At 38.9% G+C, this 15094-nt stretch overlaps 1 protein-coding gene across 5 annotated transcripts in view; it reads right to left on the bottom strand.

The window, feature by feature from the left end:
* Window positions 1-15094, bottom strand: part of atp11c (ATPase phospholipid transporting 11C) — a 266736-nt gene that overhangs the window by 59778 nt on the left and 191864 nt on the right. For all 5 annotated transcript variants that reach the window (XM_039766150.1, XM_039766151.1, XM_039766152.1 and 2 more), the window contains exons 16-17: window positions 4797-4870; window positions 2662-2765 (exon numbers count right to left, since the gene is read on the bottom strand). In XM_039766150.1, the coding sequence (XP_039622084.1) occupies window positions 2662-2765; window positions 4797-4870 (178 nt within the window). The remainder of the gene's footprint in view (window positions 1-2661; window positions 2766-4796; window positions 4871-15094) is intronic.

Below are 15094 nucleotides of genomic sequence, written 5' to 3'. Positions count from 1 at the left end.
ACTTTGAATGGCGAAGACCCAGTTAAATGTTCTTTAAATAGGACAGGGCCTTCCACACACCTATCCCCATAGATATTAACATACTTTTTCATGCACAAATATGTAACACTGGATCATTTTCCTCATTAAATATATGAATAATTATAGCATATTTGTATTAGTTGTTTTACTGGGTTTTCATTATATACAGTAGCTTTAGAACTGATAATGTTTAGGTATCTTACAGAAATAGAGAAAACTCTAAAGGGTTCACAAACTTTCTAGCACCACTTTATTGTTTACTGGTTGCTTTACTTGTTGTCATTAGATGATCTGTGTCAACACAACACAACACAACATCAACACATGATAACTAAACTGTTCAAAATTAAAGGAACACTTTGAAAACACATCAGATCTCAATGGGAAAAACATCATGCTGGATATCTATAATGATATGGACTGGGTAATGTGTTAGGAACGAAAGGATGCCACGTCATTTGATGGAAATGAAAATTATCAACCTAGAGAGGGGCTGAATTCAAAGACACTCTGAAAATCAAAGTGAAAAAATGATGCGGCAGGCTAGACCATTTTTCTGAAATTTCAATGCAGCAACTCACAAATCGTACTCAGTAGTTTGTATACCCCCCATGTAATTGTATACATGCCTGACAACGTCAGGACATGCTCCTAATGAGGCGACAAATGGTATCCTGGGGGATCTCATAGCAGATCTGGACCAGGGCTTCACTGAGCTCCTGGACAGTCTGAGGTGTAACCTGGCGGCGTCAGATGGACTGAAACATAATGTCCCAGAGGTGTTCTGCTGGATTTAGGTCAAGTGAGCGTGGGGGCCAGTTAGTGATATCAATTCCTTCATCCTCCAGGAACTGCCTGCATATTCTCACCACATGAGGCTAAGAATTGTCATGCACCAGGAGGAACTAAGGACCCACTGCACCAGCATAGGGTCTGACAATGGGTCCAAAGATTTCATCCCGATACCTAATGGTAGTCAAGGTGCCGTTGTCTAGCCTGTGGACCTGCCAATTCTGGTATTCTATGACAAATGCCAATCGAGTTCCATGGTGCCAAACAGTGAGTACAGGGCCCATTAGAGGATGTCAGGCCCTCAGGCCACCCTCATGAAGTCTGTTTCTGATTGTTTGGTCAGAAACATTCACACCTGTGGCCTGCTGGAGGTCATTTTGTAGGGCTCTGGCAGTGCTCATCCTGTTCCTCCTTGCACAAAGAAGCAGATACCGGTCCTGCTGATGGGTTAAGGACCTTCTATGGCCCTGTCTCCTAGAGTAACAGCTTGTCTCCTGGAATCTCCTCCATGGCCTTGAGATTGTGCTGGGAGACAGAGCAAACCTTCTGGCACTGGCACCTTGCCGCAATATCTCTGAAAAGGATGTTTAATGGTTAAATCCATCAATCCAAGGATGCGCCCATTACAGCAAGCATCGGACGCGAAACAGAAACAATCTCCGGATGGGGCATCAGCTCATCGCAAGGTGAACACAAGCACACAAACTAGTGTCATTTTAGCGTCACCAAATCCCCAACCTTCATGTCTCTGGAAGGAAAACAGAGCACACTGTTGAAACTCACCAGAAAAATATACAAACTCCAGGCAGGGAACACAAGGGACACGACTCCCTACGAGGCAGATTGTGCCACCACAACATGTGTAATTATTATCAGTATTCATTATTTAAATGAAGTTAACGACTTATCTGCGAAATGTAATATAAATAATTTAATGCATTTCATCACGAAAGTGATATCAAATATAAATCTAAGAATTCTAAATGTGCAGAGAGCTGCAATATCATAAATGTAATGTGTTCTGTGTGTCAATTGCTGCTGTCAGTTCAGGAGGAAAACAAAAAGCACATAGTGATTGACAACTGGGTCGGTTTTAAGATGATGTTTATAACGGTCTACTTTAATGACAAAGTAAACTACAAAGTTAAAGTAGACATTTCGAGATTAAAGCCAAAAAATCCACTTTAACCATAAAATACACCTTTTTACCATGTCCTTAATTTTTTTTTCTGTGGCTCAAATACGCTGCCATACATTCTGATGAAAAAAAAAAAGACAGCACAGAAGATGGTATGTGAGACTTTTAAAATGTATCATGTCATTACGATGGGGAATATGCGACGCTAGAATATAAAAGCACCATGAATGTATTTGTATGTCGGCATTTTGCTTCACCACATTGAACCATTCATCAAACATTGAAGAAGGCACATCGATCCTGGAGGATCCTCAAAGCGGCTTTCTGTCACATGTAGACAGTAAACAGAGACTTTGACATTAAATTCCGACTTTTATCACACTGTGCTCCCTAACTTTTTCTGGTACTGCAACTTGCGCATGCATCGCGTTAATTTTTGAGGACATGTGACAAATGAACGCTGGGAACGGATGGCAGCCATGATTTGTGTGCATACGTATTCTGAGCATGAAGTATAAGTAAGCCCTTAGGAATGTGAGACTTGGATTCAATCACTGACCTAACCTTATACAAGGAATGCCAAGTAAAGGTCAAAGGAGATTTTTTTTTGATGTCTGATTACATTATTTGATTGATACCATAAATGTGCAGATAAACACAACCGCCTTTTTCACAGTACTATTTTATTTAGGTGGGTGTTCAATACTCACCAATGCATTGCGTTCAACGTGCATTCTGATTCTCTCCACTTCTTCTTCTTGTACTCTTGGAAACATAGAAGAATCAGCACCCTTGCAGAACAAAAGAATTTCACCTAAATAGAGGAAAGCAATAATCACTCATTTAATCTTTAATTTATGTTTGATCAAAGACATCACCACCAAAAAATAATTTACAAAGAAACAAAAATTAAGACAACAGCAAAACATACTGATGTACACTCACCTAAAGGATTATTAGGAACACCATACTAATACGGTGTTTGACCCCCTTTCGCCTTCAGAACTGCCTTAATTGTACGTGCTATTGATTCAACAAGGTGCTGAAAGCATTCTTTAGAAATGTTGGCCCATATTGATAGGATAGCATCTTGTAGTTGATGGAGATTTGTGGGATGCACATCCAGGGCACGAAGCTCCCGTTCCACCACATCCCAAAGATTGAGATCTGGTGACTGTGGGGGCCATTTTAGTATAGTGAACTCATTGTCATGTTCAAGAAACCAATTTGAAATGATTTGAGCTTTGTGACATGGTGCACTATCCTGCTGGAAGTAGCCATCAGAGGATGGGTACATGGTGGTCATGAAGGGATGGACATGGTCAGAAACAATGCTCAGGTAGCCCGTGGCATTTAAACGATGCCCAATTGGCACTAAGGGGCCTAAAGTGTGCCAAGAAAACATCCCCCACACCATTACACCACCACCACCAGCCTGCACAATGGTAACAAGGCATGATGGTTCCATGTTCTCATTCTGTTTACGCCAAATTCTGACTCTACCATTTGAATGTCTCAACAGAAATCGAGACTCATCGGACCAGGCAACATTTTTCCAGTCTTCAACTGTCCAATTTTGGTGAGCTTGTGCAAATTGTAGCCTCTTTTTCCTATTTGTAGTGGAGATGAGTGGTACCCGGTGGGGTCTTCTGCTGTTGTAGCCCATCCGCCTCAAGGTTGTGCGTGCTGTGGCTTCACAAATGCTTTGCTGCATACCTCGGTTGTAATGAGTGGTTATTTCAGTCAAAGTTGCTCTTCTATCAGCTTGAATCAGACGGCCGATTCTCCTCTGACCTCTAGCATCAACAAGGCATTTTCGCCCACAGGACTGCCGCATACTGGATGTTTTTCCCTTTTCACACCATTCTTTGTAAACCCTAGAAATGGTTGTGCGTGAAAATCCCAGTAACTGAGCAGATTGTGAAATACTCAGACCGGCCCGTCTGGCACCAACAACCATGCAACGCCCAAAATTGCTTAAATCACCTTTCGTTCCCATTCTGACATTCAGTTTGGAGTTCAGGAGATTGTCTTGACCAGGACCACACCCCTAAATGCATTGAAGCAACTGCCATGTGATTGGTTGATTAGATAATTGCATTAATGAGAAATTGAACAGGTGTTCCTAATAATCCTTTAGGTGAGTGTATATTTCAAGATAATTACAAATTTAAGCATTTGAATTAGAACACTTAACAAATGCCTTTTTAATTCTTCATCACAACTGATATATGCAGGTACTTTAGCTTCTACCCCTCAAGGCATGTAGATTTTAAACCTTCTGTGGATTACAGCGAATACTTTGTTTCCTGGGAATGCTCTAATAATTAAGAAGCTGTCAGTTTAGAAGCCAAAGATTTGTCATTTCAGTTTCCACCTCTGACTACAATGAATGACCCCGGAATAAGTAACTTAACCATCTTATGCTGTAATGGGGGAAAAAAATAAAATCATGCACAACTGCCAAGCTCTATGCTTTGAAAAGCAACTTGGGACTGATTTGACACCAAAAGATACTATAAAAAATCATGTGCATTTATTTGTGTGATTCATTAAAAATAGCCACATTAGGAACTGAATTATCCAACATGTAGATGTCAAGTATGCTGCTATAAAGGCCCAAAATCTATTCAAATTAAAATAGTATAAAGTAACATTGTCAGACCCGCTTAAAGCAACTTTGGGTTGCGGGAGGTTAGAGCCTATCCCAGCAGGCCTGGCAATGTGACAGGAAACAGCCCTGGACATAGTACTAGTCAGTTACTGGGCTCTTTTCCAATTATACAGTAGCAAATGAACATGCAAACAAACAAAAGCAAATCTAGCAAGATTAAATTTTTCAGACCCGTCTTAGTTTTCACAATAACACTCATCCTTCGACGAACAGGGTCAAAGTTCAGCACATGGAGGAGCTCATACCTTTAAACAAACAAAAAACATTCATATAAGAAATTACAAATTACACTGTACATAATTTCTTAAATCACAAGCAAAAATGTAGAAACAAGCATAAACAACTGAATAAAATTGAAAACTGTATAAAACTGAAAAATGATAAAGATTGCAGAACATCTACAGATTTATGCTGCAACTCTCTGGGCATCACTAAACAGTATATTTAAGGGAAAATTAATAGTTTATATTCTATACTAGACATTAAGCCCGTTACAATAACGGGCGCTAGAACAGTAGTGCAGAAACATTAGTAGGAACAGTCTATATTAAATGGCAAGGGACCTTGACTTCATTCTGTTTCTTGTCTTAATTTTTTTGTGTCAAAAATATTTTTTCAAGAAGCCTAAAGTAAAATAATAATAAAAATAAGATAGAAACATATATGACAACACAGTAAGTATAATTAATATTGCCTTAGTGTAAAACTGTAAGACACAATATCTGAAGAAGATATTTAGGAAAAATTTTCTATTTTTTTACCTCATGAAACGTTTCTATAAAATTTCATTACAGACAACATTTCTTGTAAATATTCTGTCTGAGTTTGGCAACAGTTTGCCTTGTTCAGGACCATCTACAATGTTGACAACAACATTTGGAAAACTTCTAACTCTTGATAATGTGATATATAACTGACCGTGGCTTAATACTGGTTCTGGCAAGTAAATGCCAACTTTTTGTAAGGTTTGCTCTTCTGAGTCTTTCTCTTTTAGCGTTTTTCTGACGGTCATTTTCTTTTTCTTCAATCAATCTATTTGCTCGTATTTTTTTTTTGTCTTTCAGCCTTTCTTTTGTTGATCTGACCGTTCTTCCAGGAAATGTTGCTTATATAGGATTTGATTGTCCGTGTCTTTTGTCCTACTTGATGTGTCCTTTTTTTTGGGTGGCATGTTGTTAGTAGATACGTCCGTAATATTTTCTCTTACAGTAATACTGGCTTGTATGTGGCTGTAATATGCGTCACTGTATTGTGTGTCTTTAATTTTCTCTCGCAGTAATACTGGTTTGTATTTCTGTAAAATGCCTGTAATTTTCAATGACAGTAATACTGGCTTTGTTGTCCATAATATGACTTTAATTTTCTATCACAACATTGGGCAATCAGCAGAGTGTCCCCAGCAACTGAATTAATGTGTGGCGTGTAGCTGATAATCGTGCCCGTGGCGTCTCCCCAGCAAGTATTGTGCAGTTCCCCAGCAAGTATTTTAATCTTTGCTGGCGTCTCCCCAGCGACGGATTTTATGTGCGCGGCTGCGACTACCCAATCAGCACTCTCCCCAGCAATGTTGTCTTTTATTTCTTATCATGCGCGGCAGCGGCTAGGCCATTTACTGTGTGCCCATCTTCCAGTGTGTGTGCTTTATTTACTTATCATGCGCGGCAGCGGCTAGGCCATTCACTGTGTGCCCAGCTTCCAATGTGTGTGTGCGTCCATGGTGCCGTTGCGCATGGGTGGGGCACGGCGAGATGCACGGCGTGACCCGCGCATGCGCACTTCACCAGAAGACACACACACACGCACACCTGGACGCACACAGAGGTTTTATTAAAGAGGATAAAAGTAGGAGGATAATGGACTCAAATGATCTTACACATTAACGTTATGAGGAATTACAAATATATACAGTTCACAAGAAGAAATAAACAATTATTACTTATGCCATGACACAATGAATATTAATAAAAACATAATAAAACATTAGTATGCCAAACACAAAAAAAGAAGTCAAAATCGATAATACTACTTGAGCAAATTAATATTCCTACAGGTTCAAAACTACTAAACAAAACCAAAGAAAGATAACAACATATTTGGCAAATCCTGTAATATGCTGTACACGTTTGAATGCAATAACATTGGCTAGATTCACCACTAACTCATTCCAAAGTTAAATACCAAGATAAGTACCCATCAGAATTTTATAAAAACGTCTTTGAACTATAACCAGTAAAGTTACCTAAATTTCTACCTAAAACCCCATGTAAGATATCAACTGAATATACAGTACTTGGTCATAAAAGACATGGACTGGCTGGCATCCCAGCTGGGATGGATGGTTCCTTGCTTGGCTGGCAAGCCTCCCAGGGCTATGTGCCCCCCGTGGGATAGATGGCAGAATACCTCTGATGAATCTCCCATGTGCACACCCACACAGCTGTATGGGAGTCATAGCCCCAATGGGTGGCCCTGCTTGGCTTCTTGGGAGATCCTGAAGAAGCTGTGGAATGGAGCATTCCTTGTTTTAGTGAGGTTCTAACTGACCCAGAAGTGCTTCCTGGGTGCAATGTGGTAGCACCAGAAGTACTCCCAGGTCTGGTATAAAGGAACATTCTCCACCTCAACCAGGCGAGTTGGAGTTAGGAGAGGAGAAGGACAAGACTTTCCTGGGGAGGAATAAAGGTGAAGAAATAAAAGAGAAGGAAATTGTTTATTGACAGAAGAAGCCTTTGTTGAGATATTTCTTTAAAGTAAATTCTTGATTGAACACGGCACTTGTATTTGTGAGATTGTGTCTGGGGGTTGGGGCTTTGCTATGCCCCCTGCATGTCAAAACACTTTAGAAAATTAAAAATTCCTTAAATCACTAACCTTAAATACCGATCTCACACTAAAACACCATGTTAAGGTACCGCGATTGAAAAGAGAGTATAATGCCTTTTATCATTCCACACAAACTGAGCTTCACTCTCAAATATATTTGAATTTGAAAAATGCAGCATTTTATGTAGTGAACACCTTACATGTATGCGAATTCACTGTAGTTTGGTGTCTCTGATCAAGAAAAAGACATACAGCTAGTCAAATGGTTTTGCTTACCAGCCATTTCATGCAATTTCTGTTTACTTGAATAACCAACTAAAATTTTAGGAATTCTTAAAAAATGTATTACTCCATGCAGATTACATGCTACTTTACATATATCATCTGTGGTCATCACTTCTATATGTGTTAAATGAAAGAAACAACTTTTATAAGATCCCTAGATTTAAAATCCATTTGTGTAAGAAATAATTTTTATTTACTAATGCTGATACACATGTACAAATCTGAATATTTTACACTTTGAGTCCAGAAGGACAGCATTACACTGAACCCATCCTAGATCGTATTTTTTAAGCAGATTGTCTCGTATATACTTTAACTCTGTGGACCAATAACCTTAAACTGCTGCAATCTAAGAACACATCTAGTGGAACATTACTTGGTGAGAATTTGGCATCAGAGCAAGTCCTATTAGTTGTAAAAGCAATACAGTTAATGTCACCTTTAAAAGCTTACAACATACATCCTCCAAAACTTCAATTCACAGTATTTAGTAGACGGTACATAACCAGTATTGAGAAACATAAAGACCTGTATTAAATACAGTCCATCATTTATTTACATCTGTTGAAGTTTACAATTTTTTGTGGCATACAAGTCATAGACTTTGCGAACAGCAACATTCTGTGGCTGGCTTTCTTAACATTCCCCCATTATTTACTTATATATATTTTTATGAAACATTATTAAAAAGAAGCATATCAAAACTTGAACCACAGATTTCAGCAGAACAGGAACTTGCAATCAATGCACCTATAGACCGAATACATTCTTCTTCAGTTTGTTTCAGTCACAGGAGAGTTTATTTCAAAATTACATATCTAATACAACTAATAATAATAATAATAAATCTAATAAAACTAATAAAAGGCAAAGCCCTCACTGACTGACTGACTGATCATTCACTAATCACTAATTCTCCAACTTCCCGTGTAGGTAGAAGGCTGAAATTTGGCAGGCTCATTCCTTACTAGTTACTTACAAAAGTTAAGCAGGTTTCATTTTGTAATTCTATGTGTAATGGTCATAATTGAATCCTACTTGCATACATATATATGTCCATAGCCTGCAGCTCAGTCGCTGTGTGAGGTGGTGTTGCATCCCCCCATCACCAAGCCTCCCATGTAGTTGGCTGCCTGCCTATATTGCATCCCCAATCCCCACGCCTCCCACGTAATTGACTGCCTGCACATATAAGGCTGTCTGTCTCTCCGGTCTTTTCATTCCCTTCTTTGCTTCGCCACGGTATTCACATTTCCCTCCTGATAACTGCAACTTTTTTATTTAATCCACGGCTTCTCCGCTGTTTTACTGTTCGTTTATTACGATGCAAAGTTATCGATGAAGACGGTTGTATGCTAACAACGCTTGACAGATGCCGAATGTCACTTCAACACAAGTCCTGCAAATACTAACGTAATTGAAACAAACCATGAAACTCAAACTGATTATGACAGCAGCAATTCAAGCTGTGAGAAAACAGTAAAAAGGAGGCGTATCAGACATTGTGGTACACTTTCTGATGCAGCTAGATGGAAACCACTTTGTGACGCAAACAACTTCTGTGTACTCACAGAAAAATCCACAAGTTAATAGACATGCTGTCGCTAAATACTCGCAGGCAAATCGACAACTTAATAGAGACGCTGCCGCTAAATACTCGCAGGCAATTCCACAAGTTCATAGACATGCTGCCGCTAAAAATTCGCAGGCAAATCCACAAGTTAATACCGGGAATGCCTGTTAAACATCTTAGATTCACGAGTAGTGATTTGGGTAGTGAGATGTCTATCGAGGTGATCACCATCGATCAAAGAACTGTCACTTACCGAGTGGTTTCCATGCCCAGAGATGCCGCCTGCCTTTTACATTCTCCGTGTTACATATAGCACGGCCATATTAGGCTCAATCTTGATATCCGGAGGAACATTGTGTCTTGTGTATTGATTGACTGGAACAGGTTCAAGGTGTGGACTGATGATGGTACAGGAGATAATTATACTACACAGGGGCACTATAAGAGTGAAATGCTTAAGCCCCTCACCTATGCATCTGCATGTGAGTTGATGGCTGCCGCTGAATTGTTCGCTTGTCGCTTTCAAGTTTACCAAAATGGCCAAATATTTTACACCTTTGGAGAACCACCAATGGCTCTTAAACATCTTAGATTCACAGGTGACAATTTGAGTAGTGGACACTTTGATGTTTATGAAAGTTTCAACTCTCAAAAGCTGGATGCGAAGTTATCGATGAAGCCAGTTGTATGCTTACAACGCTTGACAGATGATCAATGTCACTTCAACACAACAAGTCCTGCAAATACGAACACAATTGGAACAAACCATGACTGCAGCAACCCAAGCTGTGAGAAAACAGTAAAAAGGAGGCGTGTCAGACGCCGTGGTACATTTTCTGATGCAGCTAGACGGAAACAACTTTGTGACGCTGCCGCCAAATACTCGCAGAAAAATCCACAGGTTAATAGACACTCTGTTGCTAAATACTCGCAGGCAAATCCACAAGTTCATAGAGACGCTGTCGTTAAATATTCGCAGGCAATTCCACAACTTAATACCGGGAATGCCTGTTAAACATCTTAGATTCGAGTAGCGATTTGGGTAGTGAACAACAACGGTTGACAGACACGGAATGTAACTTGAACACAACACGTCCTCCAAATACGAACCTGATTGAAAGAAATAATGATAACCAAATCCTTGATGATAGCAACACTCATAACAGTGAAAAAACAATTACTTTGACAATCATGTTATGTTATTTTTTAAATGTTTCCTTTTCTTTTTCATAACTTATTTAACATACTACTTCCCTGCGAAGCGCGAGTATTTTGTTAGTCACATATAAATTTTTCTCAAATTAGAGTGTCAAAAGTTTAGTTTAAATTGAACTCTTCCAGGGAGAGATGTCTTAAACTGCCTATTTCCTAGGCCATGTTTTGGCTATGGCAGCAGTCTTTATCTTACTAGAATGTAATGTTCAGCTACTTTCAGATCAGCTTTGAGGTTATTGCATACACACATTCTGTAATACACAATTTAAGGAGTAATAATAAATGAAGTACCACTGCCCTTTAACCACTTTAAAAATATAACTGTTTATCACAGTGCAACTTGTAAAAGTTACCGTTTTTTTTCACTTTTATTCTCTCAGTTACGATCATGATACATACTACCGCCCTAGGGATCTGACACTGTTAGTTTTTTTTGAAACTGGGAATAACTGTAGATGTGAGTGGTGTTTTGAGGCAATGGAACTGGACATTCTCTGATCTGGAGGGATAAAAGCTAACACACAAACACTGGCGAATCTGCCTTCTTCGTATCTCACCGTCACTTGATTTTTTTTTATTCAGTTTTATTGAGTGTTCCTGCTCATGCTGAATTAGTATGCGCTTTATGGTCCATGATGTCAAAAAAAAAACCAAACAAAAAAAACAGAGACATAGGTATATATGATATTTGGAGTTATTCATTTGGTGACCTGTATAGTACATTTCAGAAAACAATGTGGCACGGATGCAACATTATTCATATTAGTTAAATTCATTTGCATAACATCTTGCGGTTGTAATCAGTGACGGTGTGGTTTTTTTTCCCCCCCGATATTGCCAGTCCCCACATGTTGCTGTATGCTGTTTCTTTTGTACTCCAGGACATGCAGAGGAAAGAATAGTACAGAGAGGTCAGTTCAGTGCTATATCCAATCATCAAATTCAAATGCTCACAGTTCACACATATGCCAGGAACGTCCTTCCTACATTTACGACATGTGTACCTGTTGCAATGTGCAAACTTCTCTCTATGCTTTGGTTCCTGTTACATTGAAAGGGCACCTGACACTGACTCAGTTTACTTTCCTGGGGAAAGTGGCTGTCTTGGAACAGAAGCTTGTTGATGTTGCATCCTCCTTTCCTTTTTCCATTGCCTTTTCTAGTAAGATACGACGACGAAGTTCCTCTGCAAGGTGAGCCATGAACACTGTTCTTTTCTCAGTGGCCCCCGTGCATGCCTTACACACTACATGTGCGTTGATCGATGCCAGGTCAAGCTTGTTATAGCACACAGCAACCGGCCAACTGCGTGTTCCTGCAACACTGAATAAGGTTACGCATTTTGGTGCATTATGTCAGCACAGCACGGAGAAAAAAGAAAGAGACAAATATATGGGACATTGGGTATAAATTTATTATACTTGTAAAAGTTAGCTTTTTTCAGTTTTATTCTCTCAATCACAATCACTCTGCAACCCCCACACAACCCCGCCCTTCCTGATCTGACTCTATGTAACAGCCCCAGCATAAACTCACACCCGATCTGACGCTGTTCGCTTTCAAATAATATTGCATTAGTGCGATGATGTTTTCACATATATTGTCTATTTTTTTCAGGTGTGTAATAGAAACCACAGCATAGACAGAAGTGTGTACATAGCAACAGGTACACACGTCGTAAATGTTGGAAGGACGGTCCTTGCGTGTGTGATGATTGCATGTAGCGGTGAACTGACCTCCCTGTACTATTCTTTCCTCTGCATGTCCTGAAGTACAAAAGAAACAGCACCATACAGCAACATGTGGGGACTGGCAAGATCAGGGAAAAAAAACACACGGTCACTGATTACAACTGCAAGATGTTATGCAAATGAATATGACTAATATGAATAATGTTGCATCCATGCCACAATGTTTTTACGAAATGGAAATGTACTATACAGGTCATAAAATGAATAATTCCAAATATCATATACCTATGTCTGTGTTTTTTTTTTTTTTGACATCATAGGCAAGGTGCATACTAATTCAGCGTGAGCAAGAACAATCAATAAAACTGAATAAAAAAAAAAAATCAAGTGACGGTGAGATACGAAGAAGGCATATTCGCCAACGTTTGTGTGTAAACTTTTATCCCTCCAGATCAGAGAATGTCCAGTTCCATTGTCTCAAAACACCACTCACATCTATAGTTATTCCCAGTTTCAAATAAAACTAACAGCGTCAGATTCCTAGGGCCGTAGCATGTATCGTGATCGTGACTGAGAGAATAAAAGTGAGAAAAAAAAAGATAACTTTTACAAGTCCTATAAATGTACACTGTCTGTTACAGACGCAAAACAAGTGTATGTGTGTAGTGTATAATATTAACAATAAGAGCAGCTCACTACTGAAAACAGCAAACATAGGATTCAGTCGGAATCAAACTGGGGACTCTTGATTACAAGTCAGCAAATCTTACTGCTACGCCACGGAAGCTGTTGTCTTTTCCTTGAACCGTTTGTGAAAGTGTTTATTTGATGTTTGGACTTCAGGCTTCATACATTATATAGTTTATGCCTACATTTTGTCATTCACTACTAAAATATGAAAAATGTTTATGTTTTAAAAATGTGCTTACACAGATTATTGTAGAAACGGAACACACATGAAATGCATGCACTCCAAATAACGATCTGCATGTTCTGAGGCAGTGGGGGGATGGAATAACAGGCTGCTTGCTGCTTGTCTTTATCAGCACATTTACAGGACAAAAGACGCTGGCGGAGAGGTGCGAATGGATATAAGGTGGGCCAGATCTACGAGTTTTTTCTTAGGCTCTGGTAATTGTAGTGTTAAATCATGGAAACACTTTTATGTTATAAGTGGAAAGAGGTGTGCTGTAATACTTAAATTTTGAAAAAAAGTACTTCACTCCACAATTCAATTCAATTCACAAACAACTCATTATTTATTTATTTATTTATTTTTTGATTTTGGTGTAGAAATCAAATACAGTATTTTTCGGACTATAAGGCACACTTAAAATCCTTTTATCAAAAATCGACAGTTCGTCTTATAATCCGGTGCACCTTATGTATTAATTCTGGTTGTGCTTACTGACTTCAAACCAATATTATGTGGTAAATGGTGCTCAAAAATCTGTCAAAATGTTTTAGAATGACTTTGGTAAGCTACGAAGTCGCACCGCTTGATGGATTGTTGGAGCTTTACGGCTACCGTAGTCAGGAAGTTTACGTCAGGAGACCGGATGGCTTTTTCCACAAATCTCCGTCTCTATTGATCTGTGACTCCATGTGCGCCCATCTCACCAATACTATCAAAATCCAAGTGAAGCAAACTAATTCGGAGCTTGCCATCATTCCGGGTGGATTAACCAAAGAACTCCAACCGTTAGATATCGGTGTCAACAGGTCGTTCAAAGTTAAATTGCGAGCTGCGTGGGAGCATTGGATGACAGAAGGCAAACACACATTCACCAAGACAGGAAGGCAACGCCAGGCGAGTTACGCCACTATCTGCCAATGGATTGTGGATGCCTGGGCTAAGGTATCAGTCTTAGTATCGCCCAAGCTTTCACGAAGGGCAGAATCATCACTAAACAGCTAAGTAACAGCAATTAGACTGACTCAGATAATGATGAGAGAGATTCGGGCATGCTTGATGCTGAAATCGCCCAACTGTTTACCTCAGACACTGAGGATGAAAATTTGATGGATATGTGGAAAAGGAATGAACTGAAAAAGTGAGTGTTTTGTTTTGTATTTTATGTTACAACTGAACAATGTTGAGAGCTATTGTGAATGAGTTGAATAAAGTTTGACCTATCTGACTGTTTTGTTTTGCTGAATGCGCTTTATAATCCGATGCACCTTATATATGAAAGTAGACCCATTTATTGATATTGTGCTTTAAAATCCGGTGCGCCTTATGGTCGGAAAAATACTGTAATTGTTTGTTTTAGTTTAGTTATGCTTTGAAGCCCCTTATGAGTTAAGTGATATATTCTATATATAAAGCCAGGTGTATTTAGAGTGTGAGAAAAGAAATATTAAAGGTAAGGTTTTGGTACGATTACTGCAAATGACTTAAAGCATTTTCAATAATTTAGCTTAAGTTTCTTTTTTCTTTGCATGAAACAATTAAGCACTTTAGCATAGAAAAATACAAAAATTAAATGGCTTTAATGGACATTGACATTTTTACAATAAAATCTATTAAAATGTTTTTTTCACTGCATATTGAAAGCCCCAGAAGATACAAAGGCTACTGAGATAGCCAGGCGTGAACTGGTCCTGGGGGAATATTTTTCTCTTTAATTTTGTTCAAGTTTCCAATCATCATAGTTCATCACAAGCAAATAATACACTGAAAACAGTATATAATTGTTGCTAATTAAGTTAAAACAAAAAGTACTATAAAACACTGTACTGCACCTTCTAAAATAATGAAAATATTAAAACAAAATTAATGATGGAAAAAGGAATGAAGAGTAAACTGTGTTAATGATGTGTAAGGAATTGTATGCTGTTATGGGAAGGAGATGTCAGTGAAGGCATAACATGAAGCAAAA

The sequence above is a fragment of the Polypterus senegalus genome, chromosome 10 (genome assembly GCF_016835505.1).
Source record: "Polypterus senegalus isolate Bchr_013 chromosome 10, ASM1683550v1, whole genome shotgun sequence".
Taxonomy (NCBI): Eukaryota; Metazoa; Chordata; class Cladistia; order Polypteriformes; family Polypteridae; genus Polypterus; species Polypterus senegalus.
The sequence above is the reverse complement of the archived record's forward strand: the minus strand, read 5'-3'. Positions and strand labels throughout refer to the sequence as shown.